The 18,821-nt window shown below is 52.5% G+C and overlaps 1 protein-coding gene across 1 annotated transcript in view; it reads right to left on the bottom strand.

Moving 5' to 3' along the window:
• LOC101680516 (carboxypeptidase A1) overlaps positions 1-17,953 on the bottom strand; it is a 37,943-nt gene extending 19,990 nt beyond the window's left edge. The window contains exons 1-9 of the mRNA XM_013050476.2: positions 17,893-17,953; positions 17,179-17,390; positions 15,913-15,994; positions 14,747-14,881; positions 5,445-5,543; positions 4,144-4,245; positions 2,834-2,935; positions 2,381-2,491; positions 1,889-1,979 (exon numbers count right to left, since the gene is read on the bottom strand). Coding sequence (XP_012905930.1) covers positions 1,889-1,979; positions 2,381-2,491; positions 2,834-2,935; positions 4,144-4,245; positions 5,445-5,543; positions 14,747-14,881; positions 15,913-15,994; positions 17,179-17,294 — 838 coding nt within the window. The 5' untranslated portion in view covers positions 17,295-17,390; positions 17,893-17,953. The remainder of the gene's footprint in view (positions 1-1,888; positions 1,980-2,380; positions 2,492-2,833; positions 2,936-4,143; positions 4,246-5,444; positions 5,544-14,746; positions 14,882-15,912; positions 15,995-17,178; positions 17,391-17,892) is intronic.
• Positions 17,954-18,821: the final 868 nt, after the last annotated feature.

Raw genomic sequence — 18,821 nt, 5'->3', positions numbered from 1 at the left:
CGCCTGCGGTGGGGACCCGGGTGAGAAGGGGATGTGTCTGCAGGAAGCAAGGGTGAGGAGCAGCCCCACAGGCTGGACAGTGGCCCTGTTTGTTGTGTCTGCCGGGAGTTTCTGCACCTGCTCCCCTTGATGAATGACAAACAGCAACAGATGAGCAGAGCCGGGTTGGGGGGGTGGGGGCTGAGAGCTTTGTCTGCGTTCGCAGCCCACGCACAGAAAGCGGTTCCCCTGCCAACAACCAGGTGGCTTTGCCCAAATATGGAGAAACACTTCAGGCCATTAGTTCTGGTTTGAGCTAAGCAGCATAAACTAATCTTCCCTGGACCAAATGGGAATTAGCTGCCTGCCTCTTTCTGACGTTCACAGTCCAAGTCCTCTGAGCCTGCCTGTGTCACAAGTACCTGCTAATGGAGTCATTAGCTATTTATTTTTCCTTCTCTGAAAATGTAATCTGTAGCAAGGGGACATCTCTGGAAGGACATGGTAAATTATTAAAAGCAGTAATCTTTGCGTAGTGGGATTATGGGAGCTTTTTGTCCCCTCTGGGCTTTCTTTTCTCCCCCCATACATTTTTTTATATTGTGTATATACAGACTGGCCCCCCTTCCTGCCCCCTGTGGAGAACACACAAATGTTATTTTCTTTAAGAGATCATTTGTCTTGCTGCTAGCCGGTTTATCCTGGGGCACACGGCACTTGCTTCAGCCGGTTCCGAGGGGCCCACCTGGATGCCCACTCGGAGCAAGTGTGTGGTCATTTAGAGGTGAAAACACCCATTTTTACACGGTTGTGTTCCCTTACACAAGCAGCTACACACACAGTGCCAGATTCTCAGACAGCCCACACACCACGGGCTGAGAGCCTCACTCGGGATGCTTCAGTGCTGATTTTTCAACGAGAACAAACGGAAGGAAGCCAGATTTCCAAAGTGATGGGCAGATCTAGAATGTTCGATCTCATTGGTTTGGCCACCCATCTGTGGAATCTCCTTTTCAACAGCAAAGGCACTGTCTCCTTGAAGCCAAACTCCGACCCCCCCACCCCAGTCCAGTATAGTGGGTGTTGCATCTGGAGCATGAAGACTGCGCCTGTGCAACTTGTCTTGGCCAGGCCCAGCATCCCACCCATCAGATTCCTGCATTCCCAAGGTCCACATAAGGGTGTCTAGGTTTTCTGGAGGCCTCAGTTTCCCCATCTAGTCCCTACGCTACTGGTACGGTAAGGGAGATCATTGAGAAGAACAACAAGGAACTTGGGAAGAAGCTGCCCAGCTCTGCCTAGAACAGTATGACCCTGCAGACGTACACCAGCCCACGCAGCCAGGATTACAAAGCAACTGAATAAAAAATAAAAACCAGGCTCAAATCAGAGTTGATGATAAGAAGTTGACTTATTCTATCATTAAAACCATTGTTCTGGCCTCCCCAAAGGGCAAATTTCAGATCGTGGCTCTCAGGAAACGCGTTTGAAGACCTTTTCTTTTGGTGGGCTCCCTACAAGGGTGGGCTAGAGAGATTGGGGGGTGGGCATATAAACTGAGTTTTGAGCAAGCAGCAAGACCATCTTGTACCTCTTGAAGGTACAACCTGGAGACTCTCTTGTACCTTCCCCCACTGTACTTAAGGTATAATTCCTGGAGTTAGTCCTGCATACAAGGAGCTGTTCCCCGCGTCTCCCAAGGAGCCTGCGCATACGTGTACATCCACAGACGTGCAACGTCTCCCCATACCGCTCTGCCAATCCTAGGCACGTCCCCGGCCATGACTCACTTGCATTAGCTAACTACACCGCCTCCACAGTATGCATCCACGTAACCTGACTGTGTGGGAGACGTGCCAAGGCCCCAGTACTCCTCCAGCCCGGCCCCAGGTCCAGCGGACTGCCATACCTCCAAAGCCCGACTTCCAGTTCCTGTTAAGATCCACACCGATGCAGAACATTCCAGGTCTGGTGGACTTGTTCTTCCGCCACAGGCGGTTCTGAAAAAGCCCATGGCAGGTGACATTCACCCCTTTTCCAGGGATGGGAGCCTCTGACATCCTGTCCTAGGAAGGCAGGTCTGGGGGGACAGAGAGGGGCAAAAGGAAGGACTCTCTAGGGCAGGATGGATGAGGATGGGGCAGGACTGCAGATCCCCTGGCAGGGGGAGGCCGGAGGACAGGCACAGGCTGGCAGCAGTGGCCTTCCTGGGCAGCAGGGCAGGGGTGGACTGGCAAGGTCCGAAGCCGCAGCTCCCGAGTCACCCGCCTGCCTTCGTGAGACTCTCTGCCATGAGCCTCTAAGGGGCTGGCCCCCAGGGAACCTTCCCAAAGCCTCAGCAACCTTTCCTGCATCCGCCCCAGAGCTGACCCCGGTCCCTCTCCTTCCCAAATGCCCTCACCATGCTGTGGGTAAAGGCAAACCCATCAGGGTTGGTGACAATCTCCATGAAGATGTCCATGGCGTTCAGTATGTTTGTCAGGGTGCGGTCTTTGCCATAGTCACTGACAATCTGCAAGCAAGGGCAGAGTGGGGACAGGGCAGGGATGGGAGGCGCTGCCAGCTCTCCTCTAAGGTGGCCCGGCCAGGGGCTGCGGGCAGGGGTGGCCTCAAGCCATCAGATGCATTCTTGATGCAGAACTAAAGGCTTGGATTTTAAACAACTAGAAGGCAAAGGATGGATGTGGGTGCTGGGCTGCCGACGGGCAGAGCACATGGCAGCTGTTCCAAAGGACAGGAGGGGAGAGAGCCCCTGAGTTTAAACAAACCCAGTATAAATTTTCAGCTGGTGACACCCTGAAACAGTCAGGGGTGGGTGACACCCAGCCCAGCCCCACCCCCATTCCACGCTGACCTTCTTGGCCATCCAGATGCCAGTGGCATGCGTGATCCACTCCCGGGAGTGGATTCCAGTGTCGATCCAGATGGCCCGGCGCTGAGAACCTCCAGTGCTGAACTGGGTAAAAAGCACCAGGCCCCAAACAAGCGTGAACTGAGACAGCTGCAGGGCTGTCCCTAGGCTCCCAGAAGGAGGCCCCAGATGTCTCCGCACCACCTGGGGTGGCCCCTCTGGGCCCAAGAGGGGGACTCTATGCGCAGGTATTTGTGCCTGAGTCCACAAAGGGCGCGCGTGTGTGGGCCCTGATGACGTTGTGGGGCACATGCACGTGGGGAGCGGGGTGGTCCAGCCAGAAGCACAGAACTTCTCGGGCCTGAAAGTACCTTAGACTGGTGTTTCTTGACCTTTCAAGGGCATGTGAATCCCCCAGGATCTCCCTAACATGCAGATGCTTGGTTGGTAGGTGTGAGGAAGGGTCCAGGGGTGGGCATTTCTGACAAGCTCCTGGGGACGCTGCTGCAGGCAGGTACCAGGACCACACTTTGAGGAGCAAGGTCTTAGACAACATTAAAGAGAGAACCCGCACAGCCCCCAGGGAAATCAAGGCAGGGACAGAGGAGGTCACGTCCTATGGGAAAGGAGGACACCTGGTCCTTTGGAAGAGTCCCCCAGGGCAAGGTTGAGAGCAACAGTGTTCGTCTTCTCCGAGAGCTGGATGTCAGGGGCCCTGTGTGATCCACACTCCCGAGTGCCCTTTAGGGCACATGCTAAGAATTGTTTCTGGGTGGGTTCCGTGTTCCTACCTATCCTGCCTCATTCATGACCAAGGGCATTGCTGCTGCCAACTTTGCTCAAACTCTGTTTCCGGTGGCCCCTGGGAAAGGTCGGGAGGTCTCCCCACAGACTCAGTCCTATCTGAGGGGTTGCCTGAGCCAGAAGGCCTCGATCATTTGGAAATGAGGCCTCTATTTACCTCTCTTCCCATTTAACAGATGAGGCAACCAAGGGACTAGGGGGAATGCCGGCTTCTCCACACTCACATCCCAAGACCAGCATGACGACTGCCATCTTGCAGTTCCCTCTCTTTAGCAACCCTCCCACCTACTTCCTGAGGACATGTCAGGTCATTGCACTGTCACCTGCCCATATCTATAAGGGTGGGTCCCTGAACACCACAACCTCTGTGCTGCGGGTCACCTCTGGGCAAGAGCACACACATCTTCTCTGTCCTTAAAATTGCCACCCCGCCATGACCCCACAGGAGTTCAGTCTTATGCCAGAGGCACTCACTGTAGAGTCTAGTGGTCAACACCGCCAGCTTTTACCTTCAGGACAAGAATGGACCGATTTTCAAAACTGTGGCCAATCTGAATTTTTGAGACAATATCTGAATACTCGGTTACAAAGTTGTCCATCCAGTTATAGATCTGAAAGGAACGACAGATATCAGACGGGCTCTTAGGCAGGGAGGGGCGAACCCCGGCGTCTCCCCCATGCCACCCTCCTGAACGCTTTCCCACCCCCCTTGAGGATCTAGGAGAACACAGATGCAGATGGAGAACTCCACAAATCAAAGACACCCACTAGGCCTACGGCAACGAGCTGCAGTCAGCCTGGACCCAAAGGCCACACACCACACGCAGAGCTAAGTGTGTTGCACGTGTTCACCCACTCAGCCCCCAGGCTCGGCCCCTAAGTCTCTCTCCGGCAGGGAGTGTTTCTTGCTTCCATTCTCTTGGCCCACCGAGTCCATCTGATAGACCCCGCAGACCCTGCTGTGCTGTTGGGGCCTTCTCGGCCCTTTTAGATGCTAAGCCCTCTGAAGGCAGAGTTATTTATCTCTGATCCCAATAAATACTGACAGGCCGTATTAATCCCTTCCCTTCCTCTTTCAATGTATATAATTGAATTACCAAATATATGGGAAAAATGGATCTTCTATTCCAGGCCATGTGAAACGGGGAAAGAAATGATAATCACAAGGTGGACAGTACCCTGTCATCCCAGCCTTTAACTGAAAATGGGGCCTGTGCCTTGAGTTTCTATCTGGACTGGGCGTCTCTACATTCTCCTTTATACATAAGCCACAATCGGTCATGCCTGCCCTAGCTGGCTGTCACTGGGATCAGGAATTTTCTCAACTGAAGCAACTCTCTGTTCTACTCTACAAAATGGCTCTCCAACGTTCCTTGCCTCCTGCCCCTTTACACCCTAGTACCCACAGCTGGGGCCCCTTGACACCAGAAATGCTGTGGGAAGGTCGAGACCCCCCTGAATCAGTATTGAAACAGTGTTGGCTACTGAGACGGCCCCCTCTTTCCCCCAGCTCTTCCCCGGGGCCAGTGACGCATCTCGACTTCAGCGTCTTGCCTCCTCGACCCATTACTCTGCCCCATAGCTGCCCTGGGCGGTACTGTTGAGCCCCAGTTCTCTCTGAATCCTGGCTTCTGGACCTCTTTGAAGCTGTCTTCCTGACAGGCCTTCCCCCAGTGTTTGCGCTGCCCTCCCCTAGTGTCGGCTCACACTCTCCCACAGATGTCAGAGTCCTTCATTAGTCCCTGCCCGAGTCTGGAGATCCGGAGAGCCCAAAGGGCAACAGAGCCCGGAGTCGGCTGGGCAGACCCACCTCCTCCAGGGTGTGGTAGGAGGAGTAGCTGAAGCTGCTCGTGCTACGCTCCAACCGGCGGGACTTGGCCATGGCTTCTCTCTCCTTATCCAGCAGCACCTAGGAGACACGCACAGATGCTGGAAGGGAAGGGGAGGGCTGGGCCAGGCCTGCCTTCCCAGCCCTACCTCAGCTGGCTGGGTGCAAAGACAGCACTGACACAGGAGAGTGAGCCACTGTGAGCGTGAACTGCACAATGGGAGAAGATGCCAGTTATGAGGTGACTCTGCTGGGCCAGCCAGTGTTCATGCTGCCATTTCCCAAGGGAGCACAGGGTGAGCAAATGCCACCAACTTGCTGCGGGGCCTTGGCCTTAGTTTCATCAGCATGAACTTTGGGACAGTAACACCTGACTTGCCCATCATCACAGAGATAAAATGTAATCATGGATATGAAAGTGTTTTAGAAAAGTGCTCCTCATCTATTGCCAACGTCGTTTTTGTCCTCTAGGGGCACTGCTGAGTCAAGGTCCAAGCTGAAGCATGTACCCTGGACCCCTGGACCCCTGGTCTCCTCTGACCCACAATAGCCCCTCTTACCCACAGGGAATAGCCTAAATAATTGATGTCCAGCCCATTTGGAAATCCAGCTATGGATTAAGCGGGTCCAAATAATTAGAAATTTAATGTGTCAATAGTCTTTTACTCACCATCTTAACTGCCTCTTAAATACAAGCATGGGTGAGCCAAAAGCAATGTCCTTGGGTATCACTGGGAGTTGGCATTCAGTCCTCATATAGTACTTTCCACTGACCACAAGGAGGGCACATAGCTGGATTGGGTTGCCCTCCCACATCGTTCTGGGACACTTTTCCCAGCATGGGACTCAGTGAGGAGGGCAGCTGCCCTTCACCCCAAGCTCTACCCTTACATTGGCAACCAAGGAGAGAGACATCCCAGGATTCTACACTGACATGCAGCATGGGAAGTGCCTGGGCCCCTCTGCTATGAAGGGTGAAGACCTCACCCCAAAGTCACCCTGGTTTGAGCCCTGGGACCCAATAAGTCTCGATGATACTTTGCTTCAGGCCAGAGCAACCTTTCAGCTTACCAGACATCCTTACCCTCCCTGGCTCAGCTGACCCAGTACATGACAAATGACAGGGTAAGAAGAAGTAACTATTCGTGTTAAGGAGATAAAGCAGATTGGGGGAGTGAAGGGACTCAATGGCAAAGCCAACAAAGGGCAGAGGTGAGATAAGAACCCAGATGTCTTATTCCTAGCCTTGGGTTCCCTGAGGTTGTCTAGATATCAAAATGAAAGTCTAATAAGAATAATAAACACATATATTATTTATATATTATTTATAATATATTTATATATATTATTTATATATTATGTATCAAAATATATACATATATTTATATATGTATATGTCTATATATTATTTATAATATATGTGATAGACATATATATATATGCACACACATAGATATGCATATCTACAGTTGGTCAACCCCCACACAGCTGAAAATCTACATGTAACTTTGACTTCCCAGAATCTTAACTACTAATAGCCTACTGTTGACGAGAAACCTTACCAGTAATATAAACAGACAATTAATACGTATTTTTTATGTTATATGTATTATACACTTACAGTAAAACAAGCTAGAGAAAAGAAAATGTTTTAAGAAAATCACAAGGAGGGGCACCTGGGTGGTTCAGTCCATTCAGCACCCAACTCTTGATTTCAGCTCAAGGTCATGATCTCAGGGTCGTGAGACTGAGCCCCTTGTTGGGCTCCATGCTCAGAATGGAGTCTGCTTAAGATTCTCCCTCTCCCTGTCTCTGCCTCCACTTCTGCTTGCTCCCTCACTCTCTCGCTCTCTCAAAATAAATAAAAATCTTTTAAAAATTAGAAAATCATAAGGAAGAAAAATACATTTACAGCATCAAACTGTATTAATTTTTAAAAATCCATGTATAGCCACACAGTTCAAGTCCATGTTGTTTAAGGGTCAACTTTATACTTATCTGTGTGTGTGTATGTGTGTGTACATACAGAGAGAGCAAATGTGTAAAATGTTAACAACGGGCAAAAATTCCATCATACTATTCTTGCAACTAAAGGGTGTTTTAAAATAATGAAGAAAGCAATACCCTGAGTATGGGAGAACATGATACTAAAATGTCAAAAAATGACCAAAATGTTAACAATTCCTGTTAGAATAGAAAGATTATTATTTTAAGCCATTTTAAAATTTTCTCCATTTTTACATTTTGGCAACGTGCTTATACTAAAATGCGTATAATCTTCTCAATGAATAAATAATACTAAAACAAAAATAAAAGCCCCTGTGACTCAAATAAAGGAGCAACCATGGACTCTTCAGTGCGGGGGGGGGGGGTGGTTGAAGAGAGGTAGGACCACCATCCCTGCTGCAGACAGAGGCCACCGCCCTGTGACCACCACCCGCACGCCCTCACCCCCGCTGCCCCCGGCCAGTTGCTCACAACCCTCAAGTTCACAGATTCAAAAGTGGGACTGGGGATCAAGGCCTGGGCCTCATTTTCTTTTCTTTTTGAGCACCGACTGCATGTTAGGCAATGGTGATTGCAACGTTTTCTGGCGCAATGGGGTGGGTTGGGGACAGTCCCACTGGGGCAAAGCTGGGATTGCTGGTGGGGTGAAGGAAGGAGGGACGAGCCTTGGTCCTCGCTGGCACAGGCGTCCCCCTGGGAAGCTCTAACAAAAGGGACTTGTCTTCTCCCAGGAAACCCAGAAATCTCAGCAGCCCACCACCATGACCGACGTGTGCCCGTTGTTCTGGGCCGGGCCTGACCAGCTGTGGAGAGCAGCTGCAGGGGAGGCAGGCGGGCTGACTTGGTGGACCCGGACGCCCCACTCTGGCCCCAGTGGAGTGAAGGGTCCGTACATCCGACGGCCTAGGGAATTGGAGGAGGGCCTGAGGCAGTGGGTGAAGATGGAGGACGGGGAGGAGAAACTGGGAAGATAGGAGCAGAGGACCCGGCTCTGCCTACAGACCCAGGGGCGCCCACAGGAACACAGCTCCCTTGAGACTGTTCTTTGTTCCACAGAACAGCTTGGGGGCAAATGGGAAATCGCCTCGAACTGCAAATAACTTTCCAAACACCCTCACAGGCTTGTGAATGGAGACGACACCCGCTTACAAATTGGGAATGCTCAGCCCTCGCAGCTGGGCCCCAATTCCAAGAACACTAATCTCCCCTGGCTTGAAAACCACACAGATGTTTGCTCCCTTCATGGGGCCGAGGGAAGGAGATGGGAGAACCAAGAACGCAGTCTTGCCACAGGCTCAGGGAAGCCTAATTACAGCCCTGTCAGGCTTCTCACAGAAAAAAAGAAACAGCTCAGAAGTAAGCCATTTGCCTCCCTGGAAGCCATAACCTGACAAGGAAAGTAATACCTTGGTGTGAATTAATTTATGACAGGGTTAAGGAAGGATGAGAACATCGAGCAGAGAACAGCACCTCCAGGATGGAGGAGGGCAAGAGGCTGAGGAAGGCCCCGGAAAGGTGAAGTTGATGCCTGAAGGGAACCAGCACTCGGCAGCCAAACTCCAACCAGACGCAAATTGGGGAGCAAATTGGATGCTCCCCATCCAAATGAGGCGGATGGGGAGCATCTCACACCCCACCCCACCCCCAGGCACCCCCATTCTGTGACAACAGCAATCACCTCTCCTCATATGCCCCTGGCCTCTTCCAGGCAGCCTCATGGTGGGGGCAACTGCAGTCCGCATCTCCATGGTGGTGACTACAGATCGGGGGTTCTCGGAATGGACCCCCTCCGAGGTCAAGGCTGAACGGTGGCCCCACTGCCCAAAAGACAAAGTTAAATCCACCCACACCAACAACAATGGCAACTGCTGAGGAAGCAGATGGCACAAGGGCAGAGAGAGGACGGGGCCTGGAGCCAGGCTGTCCCAGGTTGAATCCTGATGCCATCACTGACGAGCAGGTCGCTCATCGCTCTGTGCCTCAGGTTACCAAAGCATTAATCTCTCTGTGCCTTCATAAAATGGGGGTCATGTTATCACACACTTGAGCACAGTCTTTAAGCTGTTCTCATGAGGATCAGAAGGGTTAATACGTGTAAAGTACTTGAAACGCTGCCTAGCATGCAGCTCTGAGGAGAGCCGGAGGAGGATGGCAGGGCAATAGTCACTCTTGGGGTGACTCCAGGACTCTGTGATGGAACAGTCATTTACCAGACATGACCAGGAAATCTGGATTCCTCCAAAGAGAAGTGGTATCTGGAGGACTTGGATGACAGATGGCCGTTAACGGTCAGTCAGCAACAACCCTCCTCCCAGGACCAACAGAAGGGTCAGGCCTTCTCTCCCTGCCCCCTTGGAGCAGCCGGACTCTGCCTCTCCATCAGTCCCTTGCCCACAGCTGCTCCTTTCCTCCCTTGCCTTCTCCTGCTCCTTCCTGTCCAGCCTCCTCTCCTTTGAAGAGCTGCCTCCCAAGCCCACCCCAGCCACAGTCATGGCCACTTTTTAATCTCTTCTTTTCAATGAACAAGTGTTTGTGGAGCACGCACTAGGAACTAGGTATGGCAGCCAACGAAACAAAACTGCCTGCCTTCATGGAGCTTACAGTCTGGTAGGGGAGACAGAATAATTACATAATTATACATAAATTATAAACAGCATAATTACATAAGTTAGATAGGATGTTAGAAGGTGGTAGGTGCAGAGGAGAAAAGTGGTGCCGTGGAAGAAGGGAGGGAGCTGGAAAATGTAGGAGAAGAGTACAACTTCAATAAGTTGAAAAGGGGCCTATGAACAAGGTTTTTAAAGCAATGAGGGAAGAGGTCTTGCAGATACCTGCAGAAACAGCATTCCAGTCATAAGGACTAGGAAGTGCAAAGGCCCTGAGGTACAAATCAAGTCAAGGACGCTGAGGCAGGAATGGATCAGGCAAGTTTGAGGAACATTAAGGAGGTCCAGGTATCTGGAGCAGAGTGAGCAAGGGGAGAGTAGTCAGTGATGTGGGGGTGGGGCATAGGTGATGTGGCACCTTATAACCATAACTGTGGCTTTTACTCTGAATCTCTGAATTGGGAAGTCATTAGAGGTTTTTCTTTTTTTAATATTTTATTTATTTATTTGACAGAGATCATAAGCAGGTAGAGAGGCAAGCAGAGAGAGAGAAGGAAGCAGGGTCCTTGCTGAGCAGAGAGCCCAATGTGGGGCTTGATCCCAGGACCCTGAGATCATGACCTGAGCCGAAGGCAGAGGCCTTAACCCACTGAGCCACCCAAGCAGCCCTCATTAGAGGTTTTAGGCAGAGACGTGACATAACTGAATATAATATATAATACTAATGATTTTAAAGGATCTGTTTTGAGACAGGCAACAAGGAGGCAAGGGTGGAGTTGGGAAGAGAAGTAGAAAACTCTTGGAATAATCCAGGTGTGGGGCCAACAGGTGTGCTGGCCCTGGGTGGCAACCTAGAAAGGTAAGATACATTTTAGAGGGAGAACTGATGGGATTTGCTGGCGAAATGAAAGTGGGATGGAAGAGAGGAGTGAAGGATGACTGCAGGCTTCTTGTCTGAGTGAGCAGAAGGATGGTATTGCCATTTCCTGAGATGGAGAAGGCTGTGCAGGAGCGGGTTGGGTGGGAGACGGTATTCACTTCGGAACAGTGAAGTTCGAGACGGCCATGAGGCAGGAGGTGGTAGCATGTAGGAGTCCGGGGTTCAGGCTGGAGGTGGGAGTCTGGCTGGAGCTCAGTATGGGAATATTGAGGGAGCTGACGGTATTCAACACCATGACCCTGGATGAAGGGACAGAGGAGCAGTCGAAGGACAGAGCTGGGAACTAGGAAAACAGCGTGCAGTGGGGGCTGCCAGCCAGTAAGATGCGATAATCCAGGAGAGCGTAGTATCCTGGAAGCCCAGACAGGACATTTTCAAAAGAGGAGAGAGTGACCAGTTGTGTTGAAAGTGGAAGGAACAATGGGCACCCCAAGTCAACCCCTGAGTTGAACCTAGATGCTGTGGGCGAGGACACCGTTTTGGTGACAACACAGTTTTGGTGACGTGAGGGTTGGACAGTCCGCGCAAGGAGAAGGGTGGAGACGGCAGGACAGTCCACGTTTCCAGGAGCTCTGCTGTATGGGAAAGCAAAGCAATGGGCTCATAGCTGGAGGTGGGTGGAAAGGAAGGATCAAGGGTGGATTTTTTTAGGGCAAAAGAAATAACTCAATATCTGTATGCTAATGAGAATGATCCAGTTTGGGGGGGGAGGGGCGATGGGCCAAGCAATATTTACGCTAAACTGTGTTTTGCTCTAGAGGCTCAGAGAACTGGCGGTTTTTGTTTTCTCCTTTGTGCTTTCCCCTATTTTCCAAATTATCTAACATGAATATTTATTAATTTTGTAATCAGAAAAAAGCCATTAAAATCCACAGAGCTGATTGCTCAAGTGAAGCTTTTCCATGGTGACTCATCCTAGAGGAAAAAAAAAGAAAACTATACCAAACCAAAGGGCTGAAAAAAAAGGGGGAGGTGAAGAAAAATTAAATGCAAATAGAGCTCACTCGGAATCAGATAATTTCTTGCCTGGCCCACTGCAATTTCTTCAGCGCCCTCCTTCCTGTCAGTGTCTCCCAGCTCCTGTCCCCAACTCAACATTGCCACTGTCAGAGGGATTTCTCTTAAATGCAAATCTGATCATGTCAGAGCCCTCCAATGGCTCCCCCACAATTTTTTATTTTCGGGATAAAATCTCAACCTCTTCACCTAGCAGAGGATGCCCTTTGTGATCTGGTTGGGCCTCATCGCCAATCGGGGGCCCCCTTCCCCTGCCGGTCCCCCCTCGCCTGCTCTTCAGTCGCACAGCACCCGCACCGTAATTACTGCCTTCTGAGAGCCCAGACTCTTGTCCTCGCTCCCATAGCAACCTGCTGCACTCCATCAGCACACTCATCCACTCCATTGTAATCACTGATTTACTCCCCTCGGCTCCCCACCCCCATGACCCCAGCGCCCCTCACGATACAGGACCAGAGCTCTTCTCTTTGTATTTCCCGCACCTTGCACACAGTAGGTGTCTCTGTATCTGTGGGTGGAATGAATGCACCCAACTCTTCTACCTCAAGCAGCCCCATGATCACAGCTCGGAGGCAGGGGGTGGGTTGGGGGGATGGAGGGCCTCTTCCCTTCTTCAAAAATCTCCAGTGCCGTTGGCCAAAGCAAAAGCCCACACCCAGGTTTTTTCCCTGTCCCTCTCAGTCTGGTACTATCCAGCAAACACAACTGCACTTCTTTCCTTTTCTCGAATCCGTTAGTTCATCTAACATTTATTAAGCCCCAGCCGAGCGGCAGGTGCGACAGCATGTGCTAGGATATAAAGATAGACAAGGGGCATGATCCTGGACCTTGAGGGGCTTGGGGGTCGGGGGGCTCTGGAGACAAAGACCAACAACATAACAGCAAGGTCTTTGTCTGGCATAGCTCTTCCTGAACCTGCCAACAGAGTAACTGTTGCGACAGTTGAGGGCCCACCGTGCAAGGGACACTAGGCCAGACACTGTCGCTGAGAAGGTCTGGAAGATTTGGAAGAAATTCGGCCTGTGAGCCAATCACTGCAACATGAGGCTGGAAGCCAGCAACCTGAGGGGTGCAAAGCCTTCCCCTCCCGTTAGCGCCTCTGAGCTTTTCTCCTCCTGGACGCCCTCCCCCCCTCATCACCACAAATCAAACTCAACACAGCAGCCTCCCCCACCCCAAAGCTACCGGCCCCCAGCTCCCTTGAAGCCAAAATGGGATCTTAAGTGTGACAATCAGAGCTTGATGCAGCACAGAGAGAGTGAGTCGTTGGTGTAAATCCCGCCTGGCTGGATCTGGCTGGATGAGGGCTGGGAGTCCGGGGCATCTCACTAAGACCCGGCCCCCCACCCCCAGGGATTCCAGGCCAGGGGAGCACAAGAGAGGACAGGCTGAGGAGAACGAGGACGACAGCTCCAAAGGAGCCCGTGGACAGGTTCAGAGTGCCTCTGGGGCCCTTCCTGATGTGCAGAAATCAACAGAAAATTTTGAGAGACCTCTTCATATCTGCTTGCCAAATGCTGCGGGGGTTTCCAGGGCCCAGCAGAAGCAGGGAAATGCAAACTTCAAAATTCAGGCTTGGGCTAAAAATGAGAATCGAGTGCTGTTTCTTTCGATGTGGTACCCTGTCTTATCTGCGGGAGTGTCCCCATTTTGGTTCGTGGGGAATTAGAGAAAGAGCCCAGCCCTGCACGCTGAGCAGCCAGCACGTGGGGGGATCAAGGTTTCTGAACGGACCTAAGGGACCCAGCCCCCGGGCTCACATGGGAAAGGAATGCCCCCAGGGCTCTTATCCCTCGGCAAGGGTGTCAAGTGTGGGCGCCCGGAGACTGTTCCCACACTGGGAGCCCTCAGAGAGTAGCTGCAGCACAGCGGGGCCGGGGGAGAATCTAGGTGGCTACGCTCCTACAGGTACCCAACGGCAGAGGGGGGCAGCTGGGGAGGCCTAACCAGCACATGGTGCCCACAAGATCGGCTTGAAGAAGGAGGCTCCCTGGGAGAGCCTTGAAGACAGAAGAGTGGAAACAAAATGCCATGATGTCCAGAAAAGACACTGTCAGGTGTGCGGAGCGGTGGGGGTGGGGAGTTGGCATGGCCCTGAGGAAGGCTCCCTCTGCCCTCCCCGAGGCCAGGTCTGCGGCCCCCCTGGGAGCACCCTGCCTGGGAGAGGTGTCCGGGACTGAGAGCCTTTCGGTACTGGCTTTGGGAGGGAGGCCACAGCGGGCCCACAGTTAGTCTCATTCACCTCTTGCCGCTTGTCTGGAGTGAAGGGACTCTCTGGTATTGGATGGCTGAGACACCACCAGGACAGGAGGGACGGTCAGAAAGGCCAAGAGAGCCGTCCAGTGCTGCCTACTCCTTGTGCCTAGGAAAGACCTGAGCTACTTCCTCCTTCCTGCCTTCCTCCCCCCAACTCTCCTCCTCGGCTGTGAGCGGCTAATTCCTCCCCAAGAGGACTCACCAGCAAGTGACTGCCATTCCCACACTAAGAGAACCCCCCACCCCGCCCCGCCGCGTGGACTCTGTCCTAGATTTAAATATTCTCTGAGAAGTGTGAGAGTTCATTCCTTCCACAGCCAGTTCACAAGAACGCAGATGGAACTCTAGAAACAAGATGTCCACTGTTAGCCCCGGCTTGTTTTCCTCCTCGTCGGGCCCAAACCAGAAAGCCATGTGGAAGGTGGGGCCCTAGCCGCAGCCCTGGGGCAGGACCTCACCTGGATGTCCTTTATCATGATGCTGTAGGCAAGGCCATGAGACTCCAAGTAAGATTTGATGTCTTTCAGTTCTGAGAAAGGAACTCTCATATCCACAGGGAGGCTGGGCTTGGCTGGGCTACGCCAGAAGTCCACCTTGGTCACAAAGGAAAGGAGAGGAAAGGAGAACAGACATGTTTCTCGCATGTCCTTATTCACGATTCGGTAGGCACCTTAAGTAGCCAGGTGGTCGCCTTCTCTTACACGGTTAAAAGGGCCCCAGTTCCTAAGGCCTAGCGGAAAGATGGGAGCAAACAAACCCCCCAAACTGAGCCTCCCTCTGTAATTCCCACCCCCGCCTCCTCTCTCAGCCTCACCCACACACTGCAACTTCACCTGAACCCCAAGAGCCCCACACAGTTGCCAAGAGCGAGACAGCTCGTTGTGTGGGACATGAATATGGACAAGAACCCTGGTCAGAAGAGGAAGGCCTCACTGCCCCTAAGTCCAGGAGAGGTGAGGAGCACCCGATCCGGATTCCCACGTCATTTGAATGCGACGTCTCTTTCCCAATTTATAAAACAGAGAGAGCTGTTCTAAAGTCCTGGGGGAGAGAGAGGTACGCAAACAAAGGCTCCGGACAAGGGCTCCGGGCTACCCCCAGAAATATCTGGTTGTTTCAAGAGGCCTCCAACATAACCCTTCTAACCTAACGGTTGAAGAAAATGTTTTCCATGGTGGAGTACTTGCAGAGGACAATATTCTCGGAAATAAATGCTCAGCCTGACAGGGACGAACCCAAATAAAACACAGGTTTGCCAAGCTAAAGCCATTTCAGTTGGGAAACAGATGTGTCCAGGCTACACTCGGCATGGCAGCCCACCCAGGGACCTATTGCTTCCTCTGTGGCTTCAGGATGTTCCAGTCCCTTGCAAAGTGGCCCCCGATGGGTCTGCCCTACAGCCCCCCATCTAGGACAGAGGAGAAAGCCAAGAAGGACCACCCAACCTTCTGGGCGAGTGTTCCCAACCTTTCCTGAAGAGAATTTGATTTTCCACAGTGTTGTGCTCTTTGGCGGAGCTGTTTGGCGGGCAGGCTTGGGGTGTGGGGAGCAGGAGGGGGGCTGAAGGGGCAAAGCCACTCTGAGAGAGTACAGAATGTGTTCCTCAGCCCTGAGGAGTCCTCACCTTCTGGGGCTTCAGGCCGTCCAGATCCCTGAGAACTGAAAGCTGCTTCTCATTTTTAGCCAGGACTCGAAGAACCTGGTCTCTGGAAAGACAGAGGGAAGACAGAGGGAGCTGCGGAGAGGGCCTCCTGGAAGGCTGGGCTGCTTGGAGGCGGCTGCGTGAGAAGACACCAGGCCTAGGGCCCCTGGCAGAAAGGCTGGAGGCTAGAGGACCCAGAGTAGAAGTACACGTAGCTCTGGGAAGCACACGCCCCTCTGATAGCGGGGAGTCCTTCAGCCTGGGATAGGGACCGCTCCAGCCTGAGGACAGGCTGTAGACAGATGAGCCCAGCGCCAGGACAGAGGGAGGAAGAGCCGGAAAGGCTCTACAGGGGAATGGAGGAGGATGGAGAACAGAAGGAATGAAGGGGAGGAAGGAATAGATCCAGGGGGGCAGGGGAGACCAACTGTGGCCCCAAGGGCTCTTCACACAAGGGCCCAGGGCCTTGGTCTGCCCAAACCTTGGGCCCTCTCTGGCCTTCTCTCAAGAGCCCGAGGACACAGAAGGGAGGATCAGCCTGACACTACCTTATGGGAGGAAGGTGAGCCCCTTCCCACCCCGCTGGAGGGACTGCGAGGCGGTACGACAGCAGCCTGCCTGTGGCCTCCGGGGTCTGCCGTCTGGGAGGGCACCGTCTCCCTCCCTGGCTGGCTCTGATAGCGGGGAGGACAAAGCCCCTCTCTGACCCCCTCTCTGATCACCATACTGGGGATGCCATGGGGTAGTCACCCGCCATGAGCTTTGGGAGGCTGAGAAACAGGTCCCTAGAGGGCCTGGTGTAAGACACTAACGCGTCTCCTTAGTTGCAGGAGGACAATACTGCGTCTCTAGGGTAGGGAGACATAGTCTTCTGGCGGTTACTAACTTCCTTAAGAACCAGAGAAAAGTTATAAAACTTTCCCCCCGCGCCAGGAAAAAAAAAAAAGTAGATATGCCAACAACTTCACCTATAACCAAGAATCAGGGGGTTCAGGAAGCCCTGAAAGCTTCCCCATGAAGAACTAGTGTGGGGAGGGACAATAATACAGCCGCTTGTCCCACCCTTGAGCACAGGCATGGGAGATGACCGACCTGAATGGGAACCGAGGTGCCAACTCCCTCCGCCTTGGCCAGGTCCCAGTGGGGCAGTCACCTCCCTCTCCCCACACACACACACCTGGTCCCCAAGCTCTCAACAGCTGCCACACACACACACACACACACACACCCAGTGGAGCAACCACTCACCCTGTGAAATTCATTTGGCCCAAAGCCGTTGCCATAATAAAGCTGAAGACCACGAGCATCCACCTGTCCACAGGGGATGGGCCAGGGCCCGGGCCTCCTCCAGGGGCGCCCTGCATGCTTCTTCCCTCAGGCGAGCTTCAGGGGCCTTCCTCGTGCCCAGGCATGGCCCAGGCCTCAAGGCAATGCAGCACCTAAAGGCCGGCAGGCCCGGCCTGAGAACAGGTGTTAGGTTCTCTCTGGGGAGACCCAGCGTGTGACTCGACACGAAGGGCCTGGGGAGAGCTGGGGCCACCCCTCCCCACTGCTAGGCAAATCCCCTCCTGGGAAGAGGAAAGAGGGAAAGAGGAAGATGAGGCTCCTGGCTTTCTTTCCTCCCTGGAGGTTTGCTGGGCCAGCCTCTGGGGAACATCAAATCCTCCATTTCCGAGAAAGATGAGAACAGCTAGAGGCCCAAGGAAATCACTCCTTTCCTCCCTCCTCATTGAACTCTTTTCTTTTTGGCTCTCCTTCGCCCTCCCCATCCACTCACACTTCCCCCGGGGCCACGTCCTCCTCACACATAAGGGTGTGGATGCCGTGGAAAGAAGGCTGGGTTTAGAGACAGAGACCACGTGCTCACTTCCTATCTAAAAGACCAAGAGCAACTATCCTAATCTCTCTAAATCTCAGTTTGCTCATCAGGAAAATGGGGTTAATAATACCTCCCCTCCCTACCTCACAGGGGTCTGGGGGGGTATTAGATGAGACAGCTTGGGTGAACTGGCTTGGCCAGGCCTGCAAAATAGAATGTATCATTATTTCCGAGCATTAACGCTTAGTCACAGCTGAACCTTACTTAGGTCAGGGCTCCAATGGCAGTGGGGAGGAGGGGGACAGAAGGGAACGGAGAGGGGAACCAAGCAAATAGGTACATAGCATGAGAAGGAATTTGGGAAAGACTCCCTTTCCTCTGTCTTCAGCCGGTCGCTGCTAGGCCGGCACAGGTAGTGCATTTTCTGCTAGACACCAAGGTCACTGCAATCATTATGGTTCTCGACAGACGGCAGAGTCAATTTCTCGGTCCTGCCGAAGCCCCACACAGCCCCCTTTATGGTCCGGGAAGAGCGGGAATAAAGCCGAGGCCAGCACACAAAGCAGTCATATTGGAAGGGGAGAGTGAAAGATGATGCCTGAATGGTAAATGAATCTAACAGAAAATCCACAGGAGGCCAAGGAAAAGCAGAGACTAAAATCCAACAAAGTTGTTCAGCAGAGGACATCAACAAAAGGCCACTTAACTGTCACCGGCGATTCTCAGAAGCCCCCCTCCCCATCCATCCTTTCCCAGAATGACCAATTAACCAGCCATGTGTGCGGAGAAGGGAGCTCTTTCATTGACAGGATGCCCTGCTCCCACCCCCCACCTGACCTACTCCATTATTTCAGGGTTCAGCTGTTCAGACATGCCAAACTCTCCTAGAACCCTGACTTCGGGAACTCTCAGACAGAAACATTAGCAAAGGGTTTCAGGACCTAGAAAAGAAAGCAATTAGGCTTTCCACCCAAGTAGCATTCAGTTTTAGTAGAAACAAGAATAAAAGAGTGTTCTAGTAAACAATAGCTTGGGAATTTAGAAGAAAAAAAGTGGGATGGTACTAGTCACC

Source organism: Mustela putorius, unplaced genomic scaffold, assembly GCF_011764305.1.
Source record: "Mustela putorius furo isolate JIRA1106 unplaced genomic scaffold, ASM1176430v1.1 tig00003845_pilon_pilon_pilon, whole genome shotgun sequence".
NCBI lineage: Eukaryota > Metazoa > Chordata > Mammalia > Carnivora > Mustelidae > Mustela > Mustela putorius.
The sequence above is the reverse complement of the archived record's forward strand: the minus strand, read 5'-3'. Positions and strand labels throughout refer to the sequence as shown.